Below are 24,033 nucleotides of genomic sequence, written 5' to 3' on the forward strand. Positions count from 1 at the left end.
TCTTCAGGTCTTACTATTCTGGGACTGACACAGCTACAACAACACTGCATACAGCTGATGATACATGATTGTAACTCGGAGCAAAAATTTGTCTGAGTTGGCTTTGCCATACTCTGGGCTCTACATTCAGCATATTTTGCAATTTATTATTCCATAGACATGTGTACATCATGTGAATGTTAATGGGAGTCAGGACTTGTATATCAAAGGGAGCATTATCCCCATTGTTACTTAAATTATTAGGAGGAATCTATTAAGACAACTGCTTAAATGAGAGAATAATATTCGGTGTTTAATTTAAACTGTCAAGGGACTTCAGTATTAAAGCTGCAGTTAGTTACAGTACTGAAATTTAAAATTTAAGCCAAATCTAATAATTCTATGTGTGTTCTACAAAGCCCATTTTGAAGAAAATTAGCTTAACAGATTTTTAGGTATTTATACTATGCATGTATAAAAGAATTTAGTATTTTAGAATATTTGTTTCAGATTTACCGAATGATTATTCCTCATTGAGTCCTGGCCATTTATGAAATATTGAGTTTTGAAATATGGCATGTTTTAAATTTTGTGCATTAAAGTAACTGATAAATGTTGTTAAACAGGAAAGGTATACTCCCTAACTCAATATGGCTTTTAATTATTGTTTTTTGGGGGAGGTGTTAGCCCAGTCCTTAGAAGTTTTCACCCCAAAGATTTTGAGAGAATGAAAACAGTTTATAATGATAGCAGAGATGTCTTAATGACCTTAATGTAGAGCATGGGGTCATTTTTCCAGGTTCTCATATGTCTACCTCTCTTGTACTCTGAGCCTCTACCTCTCTTTTATTTTCTAAAATGAACGATGTTGCTTTTCTGAGTTCTCACCAGGACTATTATATCTCTCCTGATGTTCAAAAGGTTGTTCCTGAGCAAAGCTCTCTGAGGTGCAGTTTGAGAAATTACACAACACCACTTAGTGTGTGTCTACATGGGGTGGATGGGAGGGTGTAATCTGAATCTTTTTGATGTGTATCAGGTAACTCACAGTACACGAGTCGCACTCATAGCATATACACAGAAAACCTGTCCCATTTTCAGTTTGCATCATGTGAACCCACAATAGTGGTTTGCTGCAAGCTGAGGGGGTAGCGTTTTCTGGGGGTATCCCAGGGTTCTTTGCTTTGCCTCTGAGCAGCATGCACCCTGGGATTGTTTTTGCTGTGAATTGTGGGAAGCAAGGTGTGTGTGCTTAAAAAATATATATCCCACGTTTCCACTGTCTCAACCCTATGCTGCTTTTCTGGGCTGGCTCGTGCCATTTTTGAATTGCTGGCAGACAGCATGTACACAGCAATAATCCGTGCCATTATGGTAACAAATGTGTCTCTGCACTGGTTGCTTGGGCTGTATTACAGCAGTCAGAGCTGGAAGAATTTGGCCTTGGACTTCGCCCATTGCACCTCTGAGCAGATGATTTCGGAGCAAGAGAATATTCTGTGGCAGTAGCAGAAGGATACTCTGCGGCAGTGGCAGCGGGAGGAGAAAGAATAACAGGAGGACATTGAGCTGTTGCAACAAGAGGACACTAGATCCTGGATCACCTACTCAGCATTCAGTGCTGTTTCTGGGCCCAGGAAACCAACATGGATTGGTGGGAGAGGACTGTTCTGCAGTGTTGGGATGACCAGCTGTGTTGAGAGAGCCTTCCCCATCCTGAAATTATCTATCTTGAGATCAGTGCAGAACTGACCCTGGAGCTTCTGTGACAGCATACCAACATGCAGATGCCCCCTACTCGTGGAGAAATGGGTCGCCATTGCCACTGGGAAGCTGGCCACCCCAGAATATTACCCGTTGATACCCAATCAATTTGGCATGGGGAGAGCAACTGCAGGTCTGCCTTGCCGCTGATAAGGTGCTGTCTAGCTGGGTCATGAAGCTGGTAATGCTCAGGAGATTGATGGCTTTGCACACATTGGGTTCCCAAACTGTACAGAGGAAACCCATGTACCTCCTTGGCAAGGTGCAGAATTTATCAACAGAAAGGGGTATTTCTCCATGGTGTTGCAAGGACTGGTGGACCACCGTAGCAGATTTACAGATATGAATGCAGTGTAGTTCTGAAGGGTCCATGATCTTTCACTGTTTTACTTAACGCAGAAAGGACTGTTTGCCCCCAGGACCACTGTAGAGATTAATGGTGTGGATGTTAGTTAGGTTTTTCTGAGGGACCCCGCTTATCCCTGATGTCCTAGCTAATGAAGCAATGCACAGGCTGCTTGGGCAGATGGAAGGAACATTTTAACTATCACCTCAGTAACTGCAGAATGGTAGTCCAGTGTGCATTCAGCTGTCTGAAAGGCAGATGCTGTGCTTATGGAATAGGTTGGAAGCAGCTGAAAAACAAATGTTCCAACCATTATAACTGCATGTTGTGGTTTGCACAATGTTTGTGAGGGCAAGGGGGAAAGCCTTACGGGTGGGTGGGAGGCTGAACTGCAGAAACTTGCTTAGAGGTTTGAGCAGCCATTAAGGCCTAGCAGGTGCATGTTTTGCAGGAGGGAATTCTGGATCAGGATAGCTTTCTGGATCAGGATAGCTCTCTCCCTCTTTTTCCATGCTTTCCTTTGCCATGGTGATGCTGTCTGTACCCACAACCACGCTTTCCCTGGCCACTGCCACAATCTCCTGAGGGGGCAGCATTTTTTTCCCCTGCTGGGTCTTCATGTACAGTTTCCATCTCTCAGCCAGCCTGGTTTTCCTCTGTGACTCAGCCATGAGTACTGCAAACATGTCCTCACGAGTTTTCCTTTTTCTCCTCGCTAGGATGGCCAGTCTGTCAGCAGCATACAGAGGCCAGAGTTGATACTCCTGGTTTGGTTTTGCAATTTTGTTTGTGCGCTGGAAGCCCTTGTATGGCATTGGAGGTGTAAAGGGGAGGTTGTGGGGGCATCGGGAGGCAAGCTGGATAGTTATCCCCTATACATCCCCTTCAGGCTGTCCTGATTCTCACTTGCTGTGGCAGGTGACTAAGAGGCTGAGAATGGTTTTATTCAAATAGGCAAAGGGCAGACCAATGAGAGATGCTGTGAAGTTATTCACCAGGATGCCCTCCGCCCCCAAAAGTGGTGCAGGAGTGGAAGGGGCTTGCAAGCTATATTGGGGGCATGGATCTGCAGCTATTTCCTTTAATGCACATAACAGTCAGGCAATTTCTCAATCTTAAATTCCATGTGGAGAAAGTGCAGAAAAAAATAGGGTTCTCTGCTGATTGTCAGCTCCAGTGTAGGGCTTTGTACCTCAGTGGGGAGGCGTGTAAGGCATTCTCAGTGGAGGGGGGAAGGGAGCAGAAAGAAACCAGCTGCAGCTCAAGGTGGCTCTGCCCGTTCCCTCCTAGCCCTTCCCTCCTAGCAATGGAATGACTCCTACGCTCCTCCCCGTCCCTGCAACACCTGTAAAAGAACAGAGGAGACGCTCTGCTGCAAGTTCCCCCGGCTAGATCTGTTCTATTCCTCACAGTTTACTAGCTCCTCTAGTGAGATAACTAAATATTTTTCAAAAACTACCTTCCCCAAACTGAATTTAGGCCTTGTTCACATGCGGAAATTGACCAAAATAACTATTGCAGAATAAATGTCACTTTATTCTGGACCACTGATTTCCTTCACAAAGCAGGACTTTTTTTTCTGGTCAATTTTCCTGTGGAGACAAGATCTTAAAGGGCAGATTCCAGCTAAATGAGTACATATCTGTAGTAGAAGGTGAACAGGCAAATAAGTCTTTGCCCCTGAACAAAGACCCCAGTGAATCCTGTACTGAATTCTATAAATGCTCTAGTCAGACTCTGGCACCTGTTTCTGACATTAATATTTAATGAGTCCCCTTTATGATATCAACTGTTACTTTAGAGGTGCACCGAAAAGATAAAGATCCTGAAACCTGTGCCTGTGTCAAACATGTATGTATGTTTGTTCAGTACAGACTGTAAATTACTTCTAAAGTATTGGGAACCAGATTTTTTTTCCCCCAGCCTTGTGCATAGACCCAAATGCGTTTTATATCTGCTGCACATAACTCAGAAAATACTAAGAGACTGCTTAGTATTATTCATGCTGCTAGACCATCATTTTTGTGGTTATTTTAATGTAAGATGCTCAAAAAGTCTTTCCTTGAGTGGAATGGTATTATCATTTTGCTGGTAACAATGTATTTGGCCTTACGTTATTTACTGGTTTAACATCAGTGATATGGTGATAATCAGCCAGTATTATCGTTAATGAAATAGTCAAAGGACTTTGTATTATGCAGAAGTACTAAAAAGGGGAGCCTTTTATTTGTATTCTTTGCACTGTAGAACCTTTAGCTGAGAGAAACCTGCCTCGTGAATATACTGTATCATCATAGATGACACTGATCATTATATTGACTATGTTTGTGACCATATTTTGTAATTTACAAGAAATCCGATTCTGTTGCTACCTAAAATCTTTAAATAATCCCACTATTTTCATAGTTTCTTGGGTTAAAAATAATAGTACAATCAAAGGCATTATCTGTAGGTCTTAAGTGGTCTTTAGAATCTATTAAATACATTCAGGAGTGCACATATCAGGCGAAAACTGCAGTTGTTTCAATAAAATTGTCTTCGATAGCCCACCAGATGCTTGTGATATAATTCCCTTCCCAGCCAGTAGATTGAGACTGATCACTAAGTCTTTTGATTACCTCATTTTCCATACATAATGATCTACTCACACTTTGACTGGAGGTAGTTTGGTCTCAAGAAGGTGGAGGAACAATTGCCACTGCAAGCCAGCTAGATATACATGAAAGCAGGAGAGGCCTCTAACAGTACCTTACCCATGCAACACCACATAAAGCACCAACAGCCTGCAGGTCCTTTTTCCTGTGTGCAGTCATCATCCTTACCAAAGATTTTGTATGACTGACCCCAGCAAAGGTTCCGGAACCCATAACAGAGCTTGTAAGTGCTTACACTGCCAAGCTTCTTTGAAGCTGGGTATTGTGAGATTTTTCTGCCAGAACTGTGAGAGAAACTGTGCCCCAGAAGGGGATTCCCACCACAAGAAGGATGCTCATGTGCAAAATATTAACCAGCAAAATAAACAATGAAGTATAAGACTTTTTTTAGTAACCATATATATGTTTAATGTTATAACTAAAACCAAAGGAACTGATGCTGATTCCTACTTATTGTGAGGTGTTTTTCAAGTGTCCACTAATTATGCACCAATTTGGTAATGACTATTATGCTGAAATAGTTTAGTAAAAAGTTATTCATGCAAATGCACCATGGATCTTTGTTCCAAAGTGTTTCACCTCCATTCAGTATTAATAATGCAGATTAAAAATTAGCTAAGTAAATTATTTTATACTTATTTTAAATATTTGCTTTAAATTGTGTCATTTCTTTCTGTGTTCCAATGCATGTTGTGTATGGGATTGTTACTTTAACCAGAAAGATTGATTTGGAACTTAGGCTGTTGTCAGAAAATCTACACATTTTTTACTGATTCCTTTGCCGGTCTTTTTGGTCTGGCAGTTAGTATCAGAACAGAAAAAGAACCTGAGTGCTAGTCTAACCTGCAGAACAACAGCAAAAGGTATGATTTATTAAGAAATAATTCCAGGAGGGTAACGCTTTATCTATTTAAAGAAGATCAAAGCAGAAGAGACCTGCTCTACAAGGATATTGTGGGTTTTTAATAGGTCACTTAGCATGTTATTGTTCATTGCAATTAATTACAACAAAAGGAACCACACAGTCAATTCAGTCTTTGCTACTTCTTCCCCTATTTGCACTACATTGGTGTAATAACAGTTAATATATATTTTTGCAGAAATACATGAATACGGGGAGGGTGGAGGAATCCTTCCCAATCTGAAGCCAAGAAATAAATTAAAAGAAATAAAAGAAAAAGCAGTTGTCTTTTGTTGTCAGAAAATCTAGTAGTATTTTGTGTTAAAGCCAGTTCCTGCAAAGATTTATTTATGTGAGTAACTTTACTTATGCGAGGAGACCCATTAAGTCAGTAAAATTTAAGCTTTTGGAGCACTGGTTTCTTATTGTGGAACAGGAACTGAGCACCTGGGAAAATACATACCACGTCACCAGGATAGTGAAGTACAGTATTTCACCAAGATCAATGCTATCATGAATACTGTCTCACAGTTTGCTGTTTAGGTATGTATGTGTGTTGCACATCCTCAAACAGTTCCTAGAGGGAGCGACTTCTCCCAGGCAGGAAGGAGCCCTATCTCAAGAAGTGATTCTGAAAGGAGGTTCGGGGTGTGAGTGTTGCTCCATGCTCTCTGCCTGGAGGAGAAAGCTAAACTGTTTTGTACTAGCAGCAGGATGGGAGCTATTTGTATATTCTCTTCCTGTAATAAATGCACATTGTTCTGTTGTTTGTTAAACTTGTGCCTGTGTTGTTATTCCAGGGACTCCGTCTGCTTGTGTAGCTCACACAGCAATAAGGAAACCACAAGGTCTTGTAATGATACCAAATTAATCCAGAATTTATGTTCAGGGCTACATTAACTCCAAAAAGAACAGATGTTTTATTTCTCCTCTAGGCTCTGAATGTTTTTGTGCTGTTATGACCATCTCTTTGATTGTGACCTGTGAGGTACAACGATCTCCAGAACCTGTTAAAACCTCTTGAAAATCATGCACTGGGGTCTTTATAGAGTGTTCCCTCTTTCCTCCTCTCCAGCGGATATCATACTGCCTCCACACCACTCCTTGAAAATAAAAGACTAAATTATGATTCTCAGATTGATTTCCCCCGGGTGGTAGCACTTCATGTTACTTCTAGGCTGCTAGGTCAACTCTTTATCTTACTTTCACGTATCTTATTATATAATGAACTTATTTTAGTATTTACCCATAATGGCACTGAAAGCTACAAACATCAAGTATTTATGAAGGAGTTCAATATAAGTTAGCTAATACAGTATCACATATGCTTAGATCTCTAAGGCCTTTTCAGCTTTTATTCTCCCATCATGCTGAAAAGTTTGGCTGGAACCTTCTCAAGATTGGCTGGCTCTATTTGGCAAGAGCATGACTCTTGGGTAAATCTGTTTCCCTACAGACTTTAATACATAGCTAAATCTGCCAGAGCCTGTCATCCTCAATGGCTATTACATATTTTCCTTGACCGAATGTAGCTAATCTAGCATTAATAAGATCCTTCATATTCTCTATCCAAAGTAAGAAAGATTATGTAATTTAAATATAAAATGAATAAATGATTCTTACAACAAACTGCTGCAAATTCAGTAGTTTCTAAATATTTTCACTGCAAAATTATGGGACAATTCTTTCCCTGTTTAGAGGAGATGTGAATGTGCAGTCATAATAAACACTAAAACAAATCCACTATTTAATAATAAAATTGAAAGGAAGATATGTCTAGTCCAGAAATAGGACAAAGTGAAAGCTCAGATGATCAAACTTCACCAGTTAGTGAAGTTCTTATCTATTAAGGGCCAGATTTTCAAAGCTCAGCCTTCAGGTAATGCTCACAAAAATATATCTGCACATGTATGATGGGCACCATTGAAAAAGAAAAGTTTACTGTCCTATGGTGGTTCTTACTGGACATTATTTGTGGTATTCACTATATGTAGGTTTAGGGTCTCAGTTTTAAAAATATGGTTAAAATCTCAACAACTTTTGGAGGAGTGTTCTGCTTTAGGTCTTGCAGAGATTTCTGTCCATTTTATGCTGCATCCTGACCACCTTGTTCACTGTTTTGTTTGGGATTTTTTTTTATAATGCTCCACTTAAAAAAATTAAACACTTATATGGACCATGCCCTCTTATATCTCCTACTGCTTACTTTACATTCTCCTCCTATTATTTCTGTATTCCAAATATCTATTCTTATTACTTCTAAATTCTAACTCATCTACTTCTTGCTTGACTGCGATGGACTGGATTAAAGAATTTTACAGGCCTCTGCATTATGGAAATTGGGCCCTCCCTGCTTCTTCCTTAAACTAGAGAGAGTATGTGAATCTGTAAATATGAGATTATCAGAGTTAGATCTTTCTCAGCAGAAAATACAGAAGTATCACGGACAGAGAAAAGATTTTGTGTTCTTATGCTACTGTATTTTGAGTATTAGAATGCAAACAGGATTTGAATATAAGAATAAAGTTGTATATAGCCCCAAACAATTAACTGATATATAAATACCCAACAAAAACATGGCCTTAACAACAGTGGTACAGGGGCTTCTTCTGAGATCGGAGACTAGTAGAATCTTCTATTATGTCATTGTAGTTCAGGTTTCATGACAAGTCACTCTCAATGGACACTAAGGCAAAGGCGTCACTTTTGGACTGCTCTCTCATTGAGCAGTCATAGCTTTTAGTTCTGCTCATCCTGGAGAATGATCATTCTGCTTCAGCATATGTAACTGGCAATGTGAGGTAAATATGATGAGTGGTGCCCACATCTGGAAAAGTGGGTTCCAGGTGGCAAGACTTCAACTGTTTTAATAGGTTAATTGGCAATTTGCAAGCTTCATTTTTCCGAAGGAATAATACTGTTCAAACTCATCTTCAAAAGTTACTTTGAGATCAGATGGATATATTTTGCAACCAAAGCTACATTCTGCAGCTGCATCTTGTTGTGGAGCATATTGCTGAAGTTGGTTGGGAAGCCAAAATCCTTATAGGCTTCCCAAAGATTTTGCAGAGACCTTTCAGACTCTCAGTTATTAAATTAAAAGTTTCTATTCTAAACTTTTCTGGCCCTCACAGCTCCACATTCAGTGTATTGGATTCACATGCCTACTGTTTTCATTTTGGGACTTGATGAGTTTCACTGTAATAGGCTTGAGATAAAGTTGGTGCCTTTGACTTTTGAAATGCTCCAGTTTCATCAAACTGACTCCTTGGATGCAATCACCCAGTGACTGCAGGAGTTGGACAGCGGAGCCGACATGGATATCTGCTTTTTAAAATGGTTGACATCACTGAAGGACATGAATCCACAGCTCTGCCATAAATGTGGTTTCAAGAAAGGTCCATCTTTTCTTGCAGAAACTGTGCTTCTGTTTGTGTAGTCCCATATACAATGGTGTCTTTGCTGACTTTATCCAGAGCTTCTCATATATGTACATAATGGTGACATAGGGCTTTTGTGGATTCAGCATGGCAGGACCAAAGGATGCCAGACAGAGATTTTAGAATCAAAATAGGATTATTTTCTTTTCCTTTTAAGCCCTTAGTAAGGATTTTCCAGTGGTGCATTGAGACAGCAGAGAAGGTGTAGAGTCATTGGAGGAAGCCAAAAAAATTCACTGCTTGGACAAATTCAGAGAATGTGCTGCACAAGGGACATAATCTCCTACAGAATATGCCTAATATGCCTAATATGCATCTGAATGCATGTTGGCAGCATTGGCATAGGCCTGACAGCAACAATCCAAAATATTAATACCCAGTTTGTTTAAAGTAGACAGCACATTCTCTGCAAGACTTGGCACAAATTTTAGAAAATGTTCAACAGGATTTCCACTTTTGTTAACACAACAAACAATGAATGGTAGCTGATCCATGAGAAATACTGGGAGTACTGTCAACTGCAAGGGAGTAATATTTGGCAGTGCAAATTTCCTCTTGTATTGCTGGTAGCACTTTCTTCCACATCAGTTAAAAATTTTTCATCACAGATAGTGGAGGAAATATATGATTTTCCCTGTCCAAACTTATTGATATGACTTGCAAGGAAGTTACCAATTTGAAAATTTAACTCTAAAATTCTGCCCAAAATTCAACTGTGAAGAGATCCAGTGTTTTCATCATCCCAGTGAAATGGGAGTCATCCTTCAGCAAGAAATTTCATTACCTTCACAACTTGCTGTAGCACCTCTTAGACTTGATTCTGACCAACACGGAGAAATTGGTTGTGAATCTGAAGATGGAAGGCAATTTGGGTGAAAGTGATCATGAAATGATAAATTTCATTTTCTAAAAGGAAGGAGTGAAAGTAGCATAATAAGGACAATGGGCTTCAAAAAAAGCAGACTGTAACAAATTCAGAGAAATGGTAGTAAAAATGGGAAGAAAATCTAAGGGGAAAAGGAGTTCAGGAGTGCTGACAGTTTATCTACTTAGCAGGGAGGGAGAGCTAATAATTGATGATATCAAGAAAGGGTGAAGTGTTTGATACCTATTTTGCTTCAGTCTTCACTAAATAAAGTTAATGGTAACCAGATACTCAATACAATTAATTTTGACAACAGAGGGAAGGAACACAAGCCAATATAAGGAAAGAACAGGTTAAAGAATATTTAGATAAGTTAGATGTATTCAAGTTGGGAAGTCCTGATGAAATTCATGCTCTGTACTTAAGAAACTAGCTGACGCAATCTCGAAAACATTAGCAGTTATCTTCAATAACTCATGGAGATTCCAGAGGACTGGAGAAGGGCAAACCATAATACCTGTCTTTTAAAAAGGGAAGAAAGAGGATCTGGGAAGTTATAGGCCAGTCAGCCTAACTTTAATACTTGGAAAGATACTGGATCAAATTATTAAACAATCAATTTGTAAGCACTTAGAGAATAATCAATTATAAGGAGTAGCCAGGATAGATTTGTCAAGAGCAAATGATGCTAAACCAAAATGATTTCCTTTTTTGACAGGGTTAAGGGGTAGTAGTAGACATTAGTGGCCTAATGGATTAAGGGGTAGTAGTAGACATGATATGTCTTGATTTTACTCAGGCTTTTGACACATTCCCACATGACCTTCTCATAAGCAAACTAGGGAAATGTGATCTAGCTGAAATTGCTATAAGGTGGATGCATAACTGCTTCAAAGAGTATACTCAAAGTAGTTATTAATTGATTGCTGTCACACTGGGAGGACCTATCTAGTGGGGTCCCGGTTCTGGTACTATACAGTATTTTCATTAGTGATGTGGATAATGGAATGGAGAGTATACTTATAAAATTTGCAGTGACCCCAAGCTGGGAGGGGTTGCAAGCACTCGAGAAGACAGGATTGGAATTCAAAACAATCTTGACAAATTGGAGATTTGGTCTGAAATCAACAAGATGATATTCAATAAAGACAAGTGAAAAGTATTTCATTTTGGAAGGAAAAGTCCAATAGACAATGACAAAATAAAATGGGGAATAACTGTGTAGGTGGCAGTACTTCTGAAAAGGACCTGGGTATTATAGTGGATCACAAATTGAATGAGAGTCAGTGTGATGCAGTTGTGAAAAAGGCTAATATCATTCTGGGCTGTAATAACAGGTTTCTTGTATGTTAGACACAAGAGGTAATTGTCCCAGTCTACTTTGCACTGATGAGGCCTCAACTACAGTACTGTGTCCAGTTCTGGGCGCTACACTTTAGGAAAGATACCGACAAATTGGAACAAGTCCAGAGGAGAGCAACAAAGGTTTAGAAAACCTGGCCGATGAGGAAAGGTTAAAAAATTGGGCATGTTTAGTCTGGAGAATAGAAATGGGTTGGTAGGAGGAGTACCCGATAACAGTCTTCAAATAGGTTAAGAGCAGTTTTAAAGAGGACTATGATCAATTCTCTGTCTGCTGAAGGTGGGATAATAATTGGCTTAATCTGCAGCAAGAGAGAAGAGAGATTTAGGTTAGATATTAGGAAAAATGTTCTAACTATAAGTATAGATAAGTAGGTTTCCAAGGAAGGTTGTGGAATCTCCATCATTGGAGATTTTTAAGAACAGGTTGGACAAACCATGACAGTGACAGTCTAGGTATAGCTGGTCCTACCTAAGTGTGGGGGCTGGACTTGATGACCTCTTAGGTCCCTTCCAGTCCTATATTTCAGTGATTCTTTTATACCACTTCTCTCTTTGAAACTGAAGTGACAGCTCAGTGTCAATATGCTGATTAACTTTAGATACCTTAACATAAGAAATCATGGCAAATTGATAGTCACTCTTACTCTCATGCTCTGTAATTCAAGCAGTAGAATGATCCCAATCACTCTTCTTGTCTGAAAAAAGCTTGCACATGAAACAGAACATAGCACTAAATGAAGGCGACTACAGCAACCATTCCCACATGACTGTTTCTCCGTTGACCAACTTTCAAGAGAAAGTGCCTCTGGACAGAGATGATAACTGTAAGGCCGATCACCCATGTGTTTGTACAGCTGATCAGATATTTTGAAATCTGCGTAATGGTTTTGGCAATTGGATTCAATCCAGTACTTTTGGACATTATCAACTACCTGCCATTTGGCTGGATCTGTCGATAAAGATGACTAAGATAATTGTGAAACAATATTGTGTAAGGTGAGATGGCTTATCTTCGTCTCTGCCTCAGCCATATGTAGGTGAGTATAAGGAGGCCCCTTACAACTTGTTCTGCTTTAGACTGTACTGGGCCTTTTCAATGACACAGACTGAACTTGACATTCCCTCCACTGCAACATCAATATGAGTTACCACTAGATTAAAAAAAAATTGCTCAGTTTCAGTACTTTGCTAAGTAACCCTTTGTCCTGCAGTTCCTTTTCTTTAATCAGTTTTAATTTAGAGGAGCTTCTCAGGTGTTTCCAACATGCCATTTAAATTAGTTAATTTTATATAACTATATAGTGAGCACGTCTTGATTTTTTTCTTCATACAGGTGTGTACATTCAGGAGCTGCTCTAGCTACAGGCGAACTAGGCAGCTCAACATGCTAAGAGGCTTTCCCAATTTTTAACCAGATCTTCAAATTTTAATGCACACGTTCTTTGGACAACAGTTTTCAAGGATTTGTTCTGGAGAAGTTTTAGAAAATAAACAGGCAGGTCTTTGTGCATTGGGCCTTATGTATCTGAATATTGTTTTAAAGTAATCAAAAGTGAGAAAAAAAATGTGATATAAAATATCAGCAGATATAAAATTCCAGTTAACTTTTGAAAACAATTCAACAGTTTAATATTAATCTGGATATCTCCCAGAAGATTCCACCATATGATCTTCCCTCAGTTCCCTTCCTAGCATCCCTTTGTTCAGTCATGTGCAGGTCTCTTATGGTTAGATCAAGTCATAGTTTGCAACAGAGATGTAATATTTATTTTTTGGCTTTTTGAATGTAATCAGTAGACCCTCACTTGCATCAGATTTCTTTAAAGATATACTAGAGCAGACTGGGTATGAAATTAGGTGCCATTGCTAAATTATTGGTTGTAGCCTCCTTTACTTATTTTATATTATACAATCTTCTGCTGTTTATGCTGACTTGTAAGTAAGCTTTTTCATTAGCACCTTGGACAAGTCAAATGCCTAAGCAACTTGGCTAAAACAACTTCCAGTTTTCCAGACAAATACTAGATTAATCTACAAGATAGTCCCCTATTGCAAAAAATCCAAAAACTGACCAATCTGATGGTAATGTCATATAGGAGGACTATACTGAATTAGCTGAAGATCGTCTCAGTCTCTGGGTGGATGGGAATGGCTTGTATTACACAACAGGGAACCCTCTAGCCAGTTGATGAGTGGCATTGATACGTTTCCAAAATTTCCAGTCCTCTTTTCTTGAAAGATTGTGGCTTCAGTTTGATGGACATGCAGGGAGAAGGTTAAAGGAGTAAAATAAAACTCCTCAGAATCCCATCAAGAAAAGGAGGACTCCAGTCTTCTGTGAGGGTAAAGAAGTGCTAAAGCTGAAGGGGAAGCTTTCCCATCAAAAAGCCAAAGGGCAGCGGCATAGAGAAACAACCCTACCACCAACCTTGTCTTTCATCACATTCATCTCGTTAGAGTTGGTTCAAAAATGTTAATTCTCAGGAATCAGGACAAGAAGCAGCTGCCTATGGCAGCAGAATCTGCCTAGGGCTGGTGCGGAACCTGACTGGGACTGCGCTGCAACTCTGGCGCATGGGGTCACAGCACCACTCACTCAAATTTGGACAAATTTGTCCAAATGGACCTGAAATTGCCAGGGCAAAGTTTACAGGACCTTTTGCTCCACTAGTTGTGCGGGATAAAATAAATGTTTTAATATGTGAAGATCCTGAGTATGTATCACCTTCACTTATTTTCTGACATTATGTATACTACATACTAATACGTTTTAAGGAATCAGATATTCACATTGCATGAGAACTAGAGCAGTATTCTTATATGAAGATTTAGAAGGTGTATCTCTGCAGATATTTTCAATGTAAATTCAGAGATCCATTTGGTTAAACATAGATACAGATGCTTTGTATTAGATATTCCTATCAGTGTACAGTATATAACCAATGTAGCTATCTTGCTTATAAAAGGTCTACAAGGAATAAAACAAGTTGACTTAATTTTTTCCTTCTTTTTAGAAGCTGCTTGTGTTTAAATTGCTCAATTTAAGTAGCACGCTGTAAAACTACAAAAATGTACTGCAGTGTGAATAAATTATCTTCTTTTAATTCTTGCTCTGAGTGATCGTAAATAATTAACACCAGCTGTTTCTGAAGATTGTATTTTTATTATTAGAAGTAATAAAAACCAAGGACCATGTCTGCTGTAGTGAAACTTGTTGTTAACTGAAACAGAAGTCTGCAGGCCTCATTTTCTTGAAGGGAGGTTCACCAAACTCTAACAGAAACACTGTGATCATGAAGAGAGATTCTAAAAGCAAACTTTATGCGCTGTAGACACATGCTGATTGATTTGTCTGATTTTTTTTTTTTTTTTTTGCCCACACAGTAAGACTTTTCTTTTAATTTTAAATAATCACACAGAGATGTAAACAGATCTCAAAGTAGGATCCTGGGGTGAAATTTTAGACCCATGGAAGACCATGGGAATTCCTGGTTGACTTCAGTGGGGACAGCATTTCATCCCCCAGTATTAGGCATTAGAGATATGGTTACAAATTATCAACCCGCCCACCGCATTCAGCTTTGGAAACAATTAGTGGTACACTATAGTTTTACAATTCAAAAATCCTTATTCTGTACCTTAAATTTGAATTTACATGGGCTGTTTGTGTGTGTCTGTGTGTGCTTTTTTTGTACTCATGCAATGTTCAGATTTGTTTTTAAAATTATTTTTAATGTATGAATAATGCATCAGGATAACTCCTTATCCAGGAAAGGACCAGGGGGAATGGTCTGTCTCTCTTTAAATGAACAGTTGTATGAAGTGTCTGATTTTATTCATTTGTATTTTGACACTGATGAAGGTTTTGAGCTGGAATGAGTAGGTTCTAATTTCCTTGTATTTAATCACCAGGTGATTTTTCTTAATATTGTGATATGATTTCATCACCACCATTTTTGGTTAATCAGTTCAAACAATTGTTACATAAGTAAATGACTGTCAAGCAGGGATCCTGACAGAGATCTGTTTCTCTTCAACATCAATAAGTAAAGATTTGAATGTATTTTTTACTTTTATTTGGTCAGTATATCAGAAAAACCTTGTAAGTGTCCTGATCCCTTTCTGAGTTATACGTTCTCACAAGCATTTTGCTTCATCCCCTGTATGGCACAAAAAATATCACACACAAATTGGTGCAATTTGCAGCTTTTCCTTTAGAGTCATTAGTTAACCTTAAATGAAGCTGTTTCAGGCCAAACCGGATGGCCTTGACAGGGCACGGTGGCCTTGACAGAGCCCGGTGGAGAAGCATACACTGCTGCAGTTTTTAATATTCATAGAATAAAGCCTGCAATTAGAGTTCCAAACAGAGCTGCTCCACAGTGGAGTGTGTGTTCCTGAAAAGAAATTTGGAACTATTGGGGTAAAAAGCAAAATCTATTCCCAAACGGAGATTTAAAACTGGATTATCCCTAAAGAAAACTCTGAGGCTATGGGACTCCTATGGGATATATTCAATATGAATTTTAAAAAATGCCATAAAAGAAAGAGACAGTCTGGACATTATTCCAATACATTGTACAGCTTTGGCTTTTTAGAGTAATGGGTTCATTGTTATAAAGGTTGCCCATTGTATCTGTTTTAAAAACTGAGCACAGCACAGAATGCATAAGGTAGCATGCCCTAAGGGATGATGTTGGATGCGGGGTGGGAGGCAAAGCTGGTTTTAGTATGCTTCTCTTATTTGCTTCAGAAGCAGTGGATTGTAGGAGGAAGAGGTCTGTGCTCTCTTTTAAAGACATCTTATTATGTTACAAATAGATAAAGCTACATATTCCAGTATTGCCAGCATTTGGTAGACAATAGTATATAGAGTATATTTTTCTCTAATGTTTCAAAATATCACCTATGCTCTGTGTTAACAGCATAACCAATGGCTTTCTATGGTTATATTCCAACAGAGCCTTCATGCAGTCTGCGCAGGATACAAAATGTAACAAAGTTGTCTGAAAAATGCTTTATTTCTCTGAAGCAACATATGGCACCTTACAATTAAATTTTGGTCTAGTGACTACCTGTTCTTTTTCATTATCAAATGGCAATGTCTATATGTGCGAAGTATAGATCAACTGTAATGCAATACTGTCATGTACTTGTCTGCATGACTTTGTCCAAAGTAAAGTAAAAGGGCTATATTTTTTTCAGTAATGAGACTAAGTAGGAGTTTCCAGTAACATATTGTCAAACTTATGAGCATTTTTTTCTGAGAGGTGTCATCAAACACAAAACCACTATCTACCCTGACCTACATTATAACTTCTATTAATTTATTTTATTTTGAGACAGACTTTATATCATGTATATGTACACAAATTTATATTAAGAAGTCATCTCATCAGTAGTATCTCTTATTTTCCAAAGACATAGCTTTCTTTGTCAAATAAAAACATACCTTTTTCACTTCACAAATTCAGTAGGTTAACTACATAAAGGGTAGATTTAGCCTATTCTGCATTATTTATGAATGATTAGATCTTTTTAGATAATGTGTTTAGTAGAAGTATTATATCTGTAGTGGGATTTACAGGAGCCAGTTCTGAACTTACTGAGATCCAACTCACATTTTAACATGATTTTTTGGTTTGGTTTTGCGGCGCTAGTACTTAAAAACAAATAATGGAAAATAAAAGTTCTAAGAATAATAATGCCTCTGTTAAAAAGAGTCATGCCAGAGAGGGAAAGGAAGCACAGCCTATGGTGTCTAGGATAGGATCCTCCAAACAGCATGGGAAAGCACAGCTTACTGTTCCATAAAAGTACCTTATAACCCACCCTAACACCTGTTACACACTGCAAGATATAGGCAAAAGACTGATTATTTTTCAGGCCAGCATACGACTCCTTTGAGCCTTGGTGCACTTGGTAGGGTGGTATAGCTGGTACCCAACCTACTGCTGTTTTGAGCTCTAAGTTGCAATCTTGTCCTACTTGACACCCTTTTCACCCACTAATGCAACAGCACAGTACAGGACATGATTTTTCCTTGTGTCCAGATTTCATAACAAATGCTTTTGGGGCAAGAGGGGGGAGTGAGTGTACTGTAAGTTAGGTTTATAAATACATTTCATGTGCTGTTTTGAGAATATGAACACGATGAAATGTGCAGGGTATGTTATCTAGACATTTTTCAACAGGGAAGTGAAATGCAAATATATTTGATGCATGTTATATCACAAAATTGTTCTGTTTACAACGGATTTGAACTTTATATGGTGAGCTGGCAGGAAATGAGGCAGGGTTCCAACTACATAAAGTTCAAATCCGTCGTAAGCAGAACCACTTTGAGACATTTTTCATTGTCAGGGTTTTCTACAAATGTGATATAACATGCAAGTCAAGAAACGACAAAAGTCCATTAACATGCTTACAAAATAGGTCAGACTTATGATACTGAGTCAATGGGAGTTCTGTTGATTTCAGTTGAGCTAGAATTTCACCTCAGGATGAACATTAAATACATTTATCCCAAAGCATCACATTGCATTACTAATTAGTTTCTGAATTGAGTGGTAAATTATTGTAAATCGTTCTGGCTTTTATCCCAACTGAAATTAAACTTGCAGATTTACTTAATATTATTAAATTAATGTTGATTGGTTCCAATATGTATACATTTGTCTCTCTTACAGATTTCGTTTCTTGCCTCAGCTTACATAAGTCAAGAGCTCTCAGAGGAAAGCTGCTCTGCCCTGGGATCTATTACACATTACCTTTACCTTTGCCAGTTTAGCTGGATGCTCGTTCAGGTTAGTATCTTTCTCTTTCTCTCTCTCTCACTCCCAAAAATCTGCTTAAGGGCAGCTGACACTTGTACTGCATTTATGTAATTTCTTAATGTGTCTGTCATCAGATTCCAGTGATATTTATGAGGCAAAGAACTTAAATAGCCCCTACTAACCCTAGAGTGAAAGATCTAGAAATACATTTTCAGATCTGTTTGGAGATGTATTCCACTAAGTCCCATTAACAGCCACGGCCATTGTGCACTAAATCTTTCCATATCCCAGTTTGAAAATGTACCCAGTAGGAAGTACATTATCAAAACTGAAGAAGCTGCTTTTGTGAGAGCTAATGGTGTTTCTAAATGCATCTTCCTTGCATTGTTTTGAAAAAGTCTCTTCAAGTTGAAATACTAGTTACAAGTTACATTGGTCATCAGAGTCAATGTCAGTTTGCACTTTAGACCCATGTAGAATGAAAAATCTACTTCTTAATTCAAGTTGAGATGTATAGCATAGAGAAAAGCTATTATAAGGCCAAAACGCTGCATCAGATCTACTGAAAAAGTACACACATTCGCAGATATGCCCAGAATTCTGAGACAGAAGGCTTAATTCAGCATGATATAAGCAAGTAAAACGCTTGTGGAAATCTCTATACCAAATCTATTAGTTGTGGAAACATGTGTGATGTAAATTGGTCAAAGCAACTGTGAGATAAAGCAGAGGAGGGTCCATCATGCCCCCTCTGCAGATTTGTATTTAGCATCACATGCATCTCTGCGCAGTATTGACAGGATTTGGGTGCATCATGTTTATAGTATACAATGGCATATTTGCAGCACCTTCACTCAAATTGCTTTATTTTGTCTCACACACTGTCCAGCATACGGGATTGGGCCCTATGTAAGGACAAAATTCAGCAGAGATCAATTATGCTGTAACTGTGCTGCTTTGTCCTTAGTAACGGAAAGACACCAAAAAAAAAAATTCTTCACTTCCTTGTGCTTTGTCAAGAGGCTAACATAAACATGGAACAAAAACAAAAGGCAGCTCTCTACCTTGGGTCCCAAGCTTACTGTGTCTGTTTGCCTTAAATAGCAGTAATTTTGAGGAAAAGAAACACATAGTCAGCCTAAAACATAGAATCACCTTTTCTGAACACGGCTGAACACTGAGCAGAGATCTTCCTTGAGCTATACATAGTGAAGCCTAGATTTTTTTTCCTGAGTTGATACAGTTAGAACCCAATAAAATGTATGAGTAATTCAAATTATTCCCTTGAATATACATTACTTTCCATTTGTCAATACTGAACTACTTCTGCTGATATGCCCATTCACCTGGTTTGGTTCGCAATCTCTGAAGTTTCATGCAGTTTTCACTGGTCTTGACTAACCTAAATAATTGTCATTTTCAGATTTCACCATCTCACTGTCTACCTCACTTCCAGATAATTGATCAATATATTAAACATCACATGTTTCAGTATGGAACTTTGACACCCCACTGGTAACCCTTGACTGGATAATTGGCTATTTATTCCTACTCTTTGTTTTCTGTCTTTTAGCCAGTTTCTAGCTTATGAAAGTGCTGTACCTTTCAGACCATAACTACTGAATTCTTATAGTACAGTGTTGGACAACCTGCAGCCCGTGGCCCGCATGTGGCCCATCAGGGTAATCTGATTGCGGGCTGAGAGACATTTTGCTGACATTGACCATCCACAGGTACAGTCCCCTGTTCCTGGCCAATGGGAGCTGCGGGAAGCAGCAGGCTGCAGGGATATGCTGGCCGCTGCTTCCCACAGCTCCCATTGGCTGGAAACAGAGAACCATGGCCACTGGGAGCTGCAGGGGCCGTGCCTGCAGATGGTCAACGTCAGCACAATATCTTGCGGCCCACAATCAGATTACCTTGATGGGCTGCATGCGGTTCGCTGGTTGCCCACCACTGTTATAGTAGCCTTTTATGAAAAATTTTGTCAAAGACTTTTGGAAAGTACTCTTGCAACTTTTTTTTGCTCCAACCAGCTAATTAAAGTTCAGAGCCTTCAGATTTTTTCAGTTAAGAGGAGAAATTAGTGAGAGGTGTTTCTTTGATACATCTTGTTTATTGACAAGGAATGTACAAAGTCCCACTTCTCCAAATGCTGGAGGAACCAAGAGCAACAGGAGCAGTTTCTTAGTTTCTTGTCTACACTGACAAGTTTTGTCGCCAAAAACTGCCTTTTGGTGACGAAACAGCAAGAGCGTACACACTACAATGGAACTTTTGTTGTGAAAAACGTCCAGCTTGGGCAACAAAAAAGTCCACCCCTACAAGAGACTTTTGTCTTTCCCCCCCCCTTTTACTGTTGACAAAAAGCCAGTGTAGACACTGCTGATTGTTTCGTCGACAGAACTGGCTTCCGCCAGTATCCCACAATGCCCTGCAGGCATGCATCCCTCCCCTTTCAAAGCTCTGGGAAGTATCTGTCTGCTGCTCGGTTTGGGGAACAAACAAAGAGCAAATCATTGGAATGCTCCTGGTCTGCCCTGCACTAGGAAGACAGTGGCAGTCAGAGGGGGACACACTGCTGTGCTGCTCTGCCATTCCTCAGCATGGAGAGCTCACAGAGCTGCTCATGATGCTGCTCTCGACAGCTGAGGGGGCGGTGGGAGAACTTGGAGAGAATCCCAAGATGCGCAGTGATCAGCTCTTCCTTCCCACAACACTGCACTGTGGAATACATACCCACGGTGCATTGCTCACCATGTCGATGATGGTGTCCCCAATGTGGACATGATCTGTTTACAGAGGGAGCAAGTGTGAACACCCTTTGGCGATTTTTGTTTGGTCGCCTTTTGGGTGGCGACATAAGTTTTGTCCACAAAACTTGGTAGTTGTAGACAAGTCCTCACTATACAGCCACCAGCCTTTATTGCCAATAAACCCACAAGCTTTTTCTAGCTTTCCCCGGAGTCATACTATACTCACAGGCTACTGCTTGGCTTTTTGCCTCTGATTTTCTCTCTTCAGTTCTTCCCAGTTTCTCTGTGTCCTGCTTCCCTAAAACACTCTCACACACAGCACACAAACAATACTCAGCAAAGGCCCTCTGCCTTCTCAGTCCAAAACTTGTGTGGGTTTACATAACCCTTTTGTCTTCAGTAGGGGCTTGTGGTTAATTTATCCTCACTGTTATGTTAATTGAAGGGTGAGTTCACACCCATCAATCTCAGCAAGATTTTAACTTTTCCCATAACAAGGTTTCACTCATCTTATAGCAAATTATATCTGCCAGTTCTTCTCTATCCATTATTTTTGCTACATTAGGCACAGTTTTCCTGGCAAAAGCCCATGCTCATTAGATCATGTTACATCATTATTTTTGAGGTGTTTTATAATTTTATTTTTAATTATCAGCTTGACCAAGTACTGAAATAAGTCTTACTGGTTTGTAATTCCCCAGATCACCTCTCCAGCCTTTTTAAAATGTAGGTCCTACATTTGCTACCTTCCAGTCCTCTGGTATATGTAGAAGCTGATTTTAATGAGAGGTTCCATTTTTTTCTTCCTAGTAGCTCAGTCATTTCATTCTTAAAATCCTTCAGATCTCTTGGATGTCAATCATCTGAGCCTGGTGAATTCATGCTTTTAAATTTACCAGTTTGTTCCAGCACCTCTTCTTTTGACACCTTAGTCTCTTATAGGGCTTCATCTTTGTGAGAAAACTCCTGACTTTTGTGTAGAACTACACTGAAATTAGCTTCTCCTCTTGTATGGTCTCAGGTTAGTCATTCCAAAAAGCAATCCTTTCCCTCTCTAAACATTTGTAACCTTTGGCCGATGTATATGTATTTTATTAGACTTTGGCTGTTTGATCTCTCTTGACAGTTACATACTCAATATCTGCTACCTCATTTGGAGGCCTGTAGTATAAACCTAACACTATATTTGTATCCTACAAGTTCAGTTGCGTAGTCCAGTCCACTCCGAATTTCTCTTTCTCAATGGAATCTTGCAGATACAGCACTACTTCCTCACCTCTTCAATCTAATCTGTTGGTCTTGTGTAGTCAAATATTATACTATCACATTGCTTGTTATCATTCTACCAAAGTTCAGTAAATGCCTATAATGTCAAAATCCTCATCCATTCTAATTCACCTGTATTTTTAGCTTCTTGCCTTTGTATATAGATAATGTGTAGTTTTTATTTTTAACTATATGTCTATTTTTATTTAACTTCTTGGTTTAATACTTCATTGATTTTTAACTGAATTAACCTTTTTGATCTCAGCCTGTCCCTTCTTAAATCCAGCTGTAATTTCTGTTTTATCCTTTAGTGGGTACAAAACACCTTAGTATTACTGACGGTCTTTCGTACATGGAAAATGAACTTATTTTTATATCAGTGAGTGCCAGGTCCTATGTGCTACAAAATGGGTAAGGATACAAACTGGAAACAAATGGTAGCGAATAGGACTTTGCATCTGTAGTCATGATGTGCCTCAGTCCTCTTAATACTTTAAGCATAAATGTGTGAAGATTAGAGCTAGTTGGAAAAAAAAATGGGGAGGAGGGACATTTAAAGGTTTCTTTTAATTTCCATTAAAATGTTTAAATTCCAAATTTAATCAAAATTATCATTTTTTAAAAAAATTGGTCCGCTTCTAGTGCATGGCCTCTGCATACATCAAGATATACAAGCATAGACCTTTCTTGTGCAATTTAGTTTGCTCTTACAGGGATTAAGATTTGTTGTGTAGCCTGCTCATTCCTGACATGAGCACAGACCACAGTATCTTGTCACAACAAATCATAGGCAATGCAAGCTACTATATAAGTGCTTTCTTACATCATTCCTAGATGTTTTGGTTGTTTCTTTATATACTTGCCAGATTTCCATGTCCCATTTGCATCTATGCAATAGTTAGCATAGCAGGACGGTGGAACAAGCCAGGACATCCAGAACAGAATCAGTAAAGCCAGGAACACCTTCCAGAGCTTAAATACAGTCTGGAAATCACCAAAATACAACACCGAAACCAAACCAGATTTTTCAGAGCTGCATACTTTCAACACTACTTTATAGGGCAGAATGCTGGGGAATGACAAAGTACGACATGTCCAAACTGTTTTCATTTCTTACAAGCTGCCTCAGAAAAATCCTCTGTATCTTTTGGCCCAGAACAGTCTCAAACCAAGACCTGTTTACACAGTGCAGCCAAGAAGATATGAGCACCATCATTACCAGGAGGCATTGGAGATGGATTGGCCATGTGTCTTTGGATGGAAACTGATTCCATCACCAGAGTAGCGATAATATAGACACCTGAAAACAAGCGAAAACGAGGCTGCCTGAAAACAAGATGGCGAAGAGCTGTGGAAACTGAGCTGAAAAATCTGGGGCACAGCTGGGGAACCATTGAGAGACTTGCCAGAAACAGACAGGAGTTTGTCGCTTCCCTAAATGCCAGAAGGCGTAATGGGTACAAACTAAACTAACAGTTAGCATGATGGGGTTGTACTGTCCTGCTATGAGTTAAGGCTGCAGTCTCTGGGGAAGAGTGAGATTTACTCCTGCTGCTGCATGCCATTGTCTTGTGGAAAGCAGTAGAGTCATACATGGAACTTATGTGGACATGTTTCTGTCCCTTTCTGCCTAGGTGCGAGTATTAATAAATCATATCCAATACGAAATGGAGGCACACCACTCACACGTGCATCCCCAAACAGAATGTGAGATAAATTTTCACTACTCTAGCTTCTCATAGCAGTGTATGCTTTCGTGTGCATGTATCTATGGGAGGGCATATGGTCCACGATAACTATGAAGTACATAATGGTGAATAGTTTAAGTTGCTTTTATTTTATTTCATTTTTTTTAATTCTATCCATCTGTTTTCCCACAACAAGTCATAAATTCTTTAACATATTGAAACATTTTTTATTT

The 24,033-nt window shown here is 39.1% G+C and overlaps 1 protein-coding gene across 1 annotated transcript in view; it reads left to right on the forward strand.

Annotated features, from left to right (window-relative positions):
* ADGRV1 (adhesion G protein-coupled receptor V1) overlaps positions 1-24,033 on the forward strand; it is a 421,530-nt gene that overhangs the window by 279,662 nt on the left and 117,835 nt on the right. Inside the window, exon 84 of the mRNA XM_074952844.1 lies at positions 18,004-18,120. Coding sequence (XP_074808945.1) covers positions 18,004-18,120 — 117 coding nt within the window. The remainder of the gene's footprint in view (positions 1-18,003; positions 18,121-24,033) is intronic.

The sequence above is a fragment of the Natator depressus genome, chromosome 5 (assembly GCF_965152275.1).
Source record: "Natator depressus isolate rNatDep1 chromosome 5, rNatDep2.hap1, whole genome shotgun sequence".
Classification (NCBI taxonomy): Eukaryota; Metazoa; Chordata; order Testudines; family Cheloniidae; genus Natator; species Natator depressus.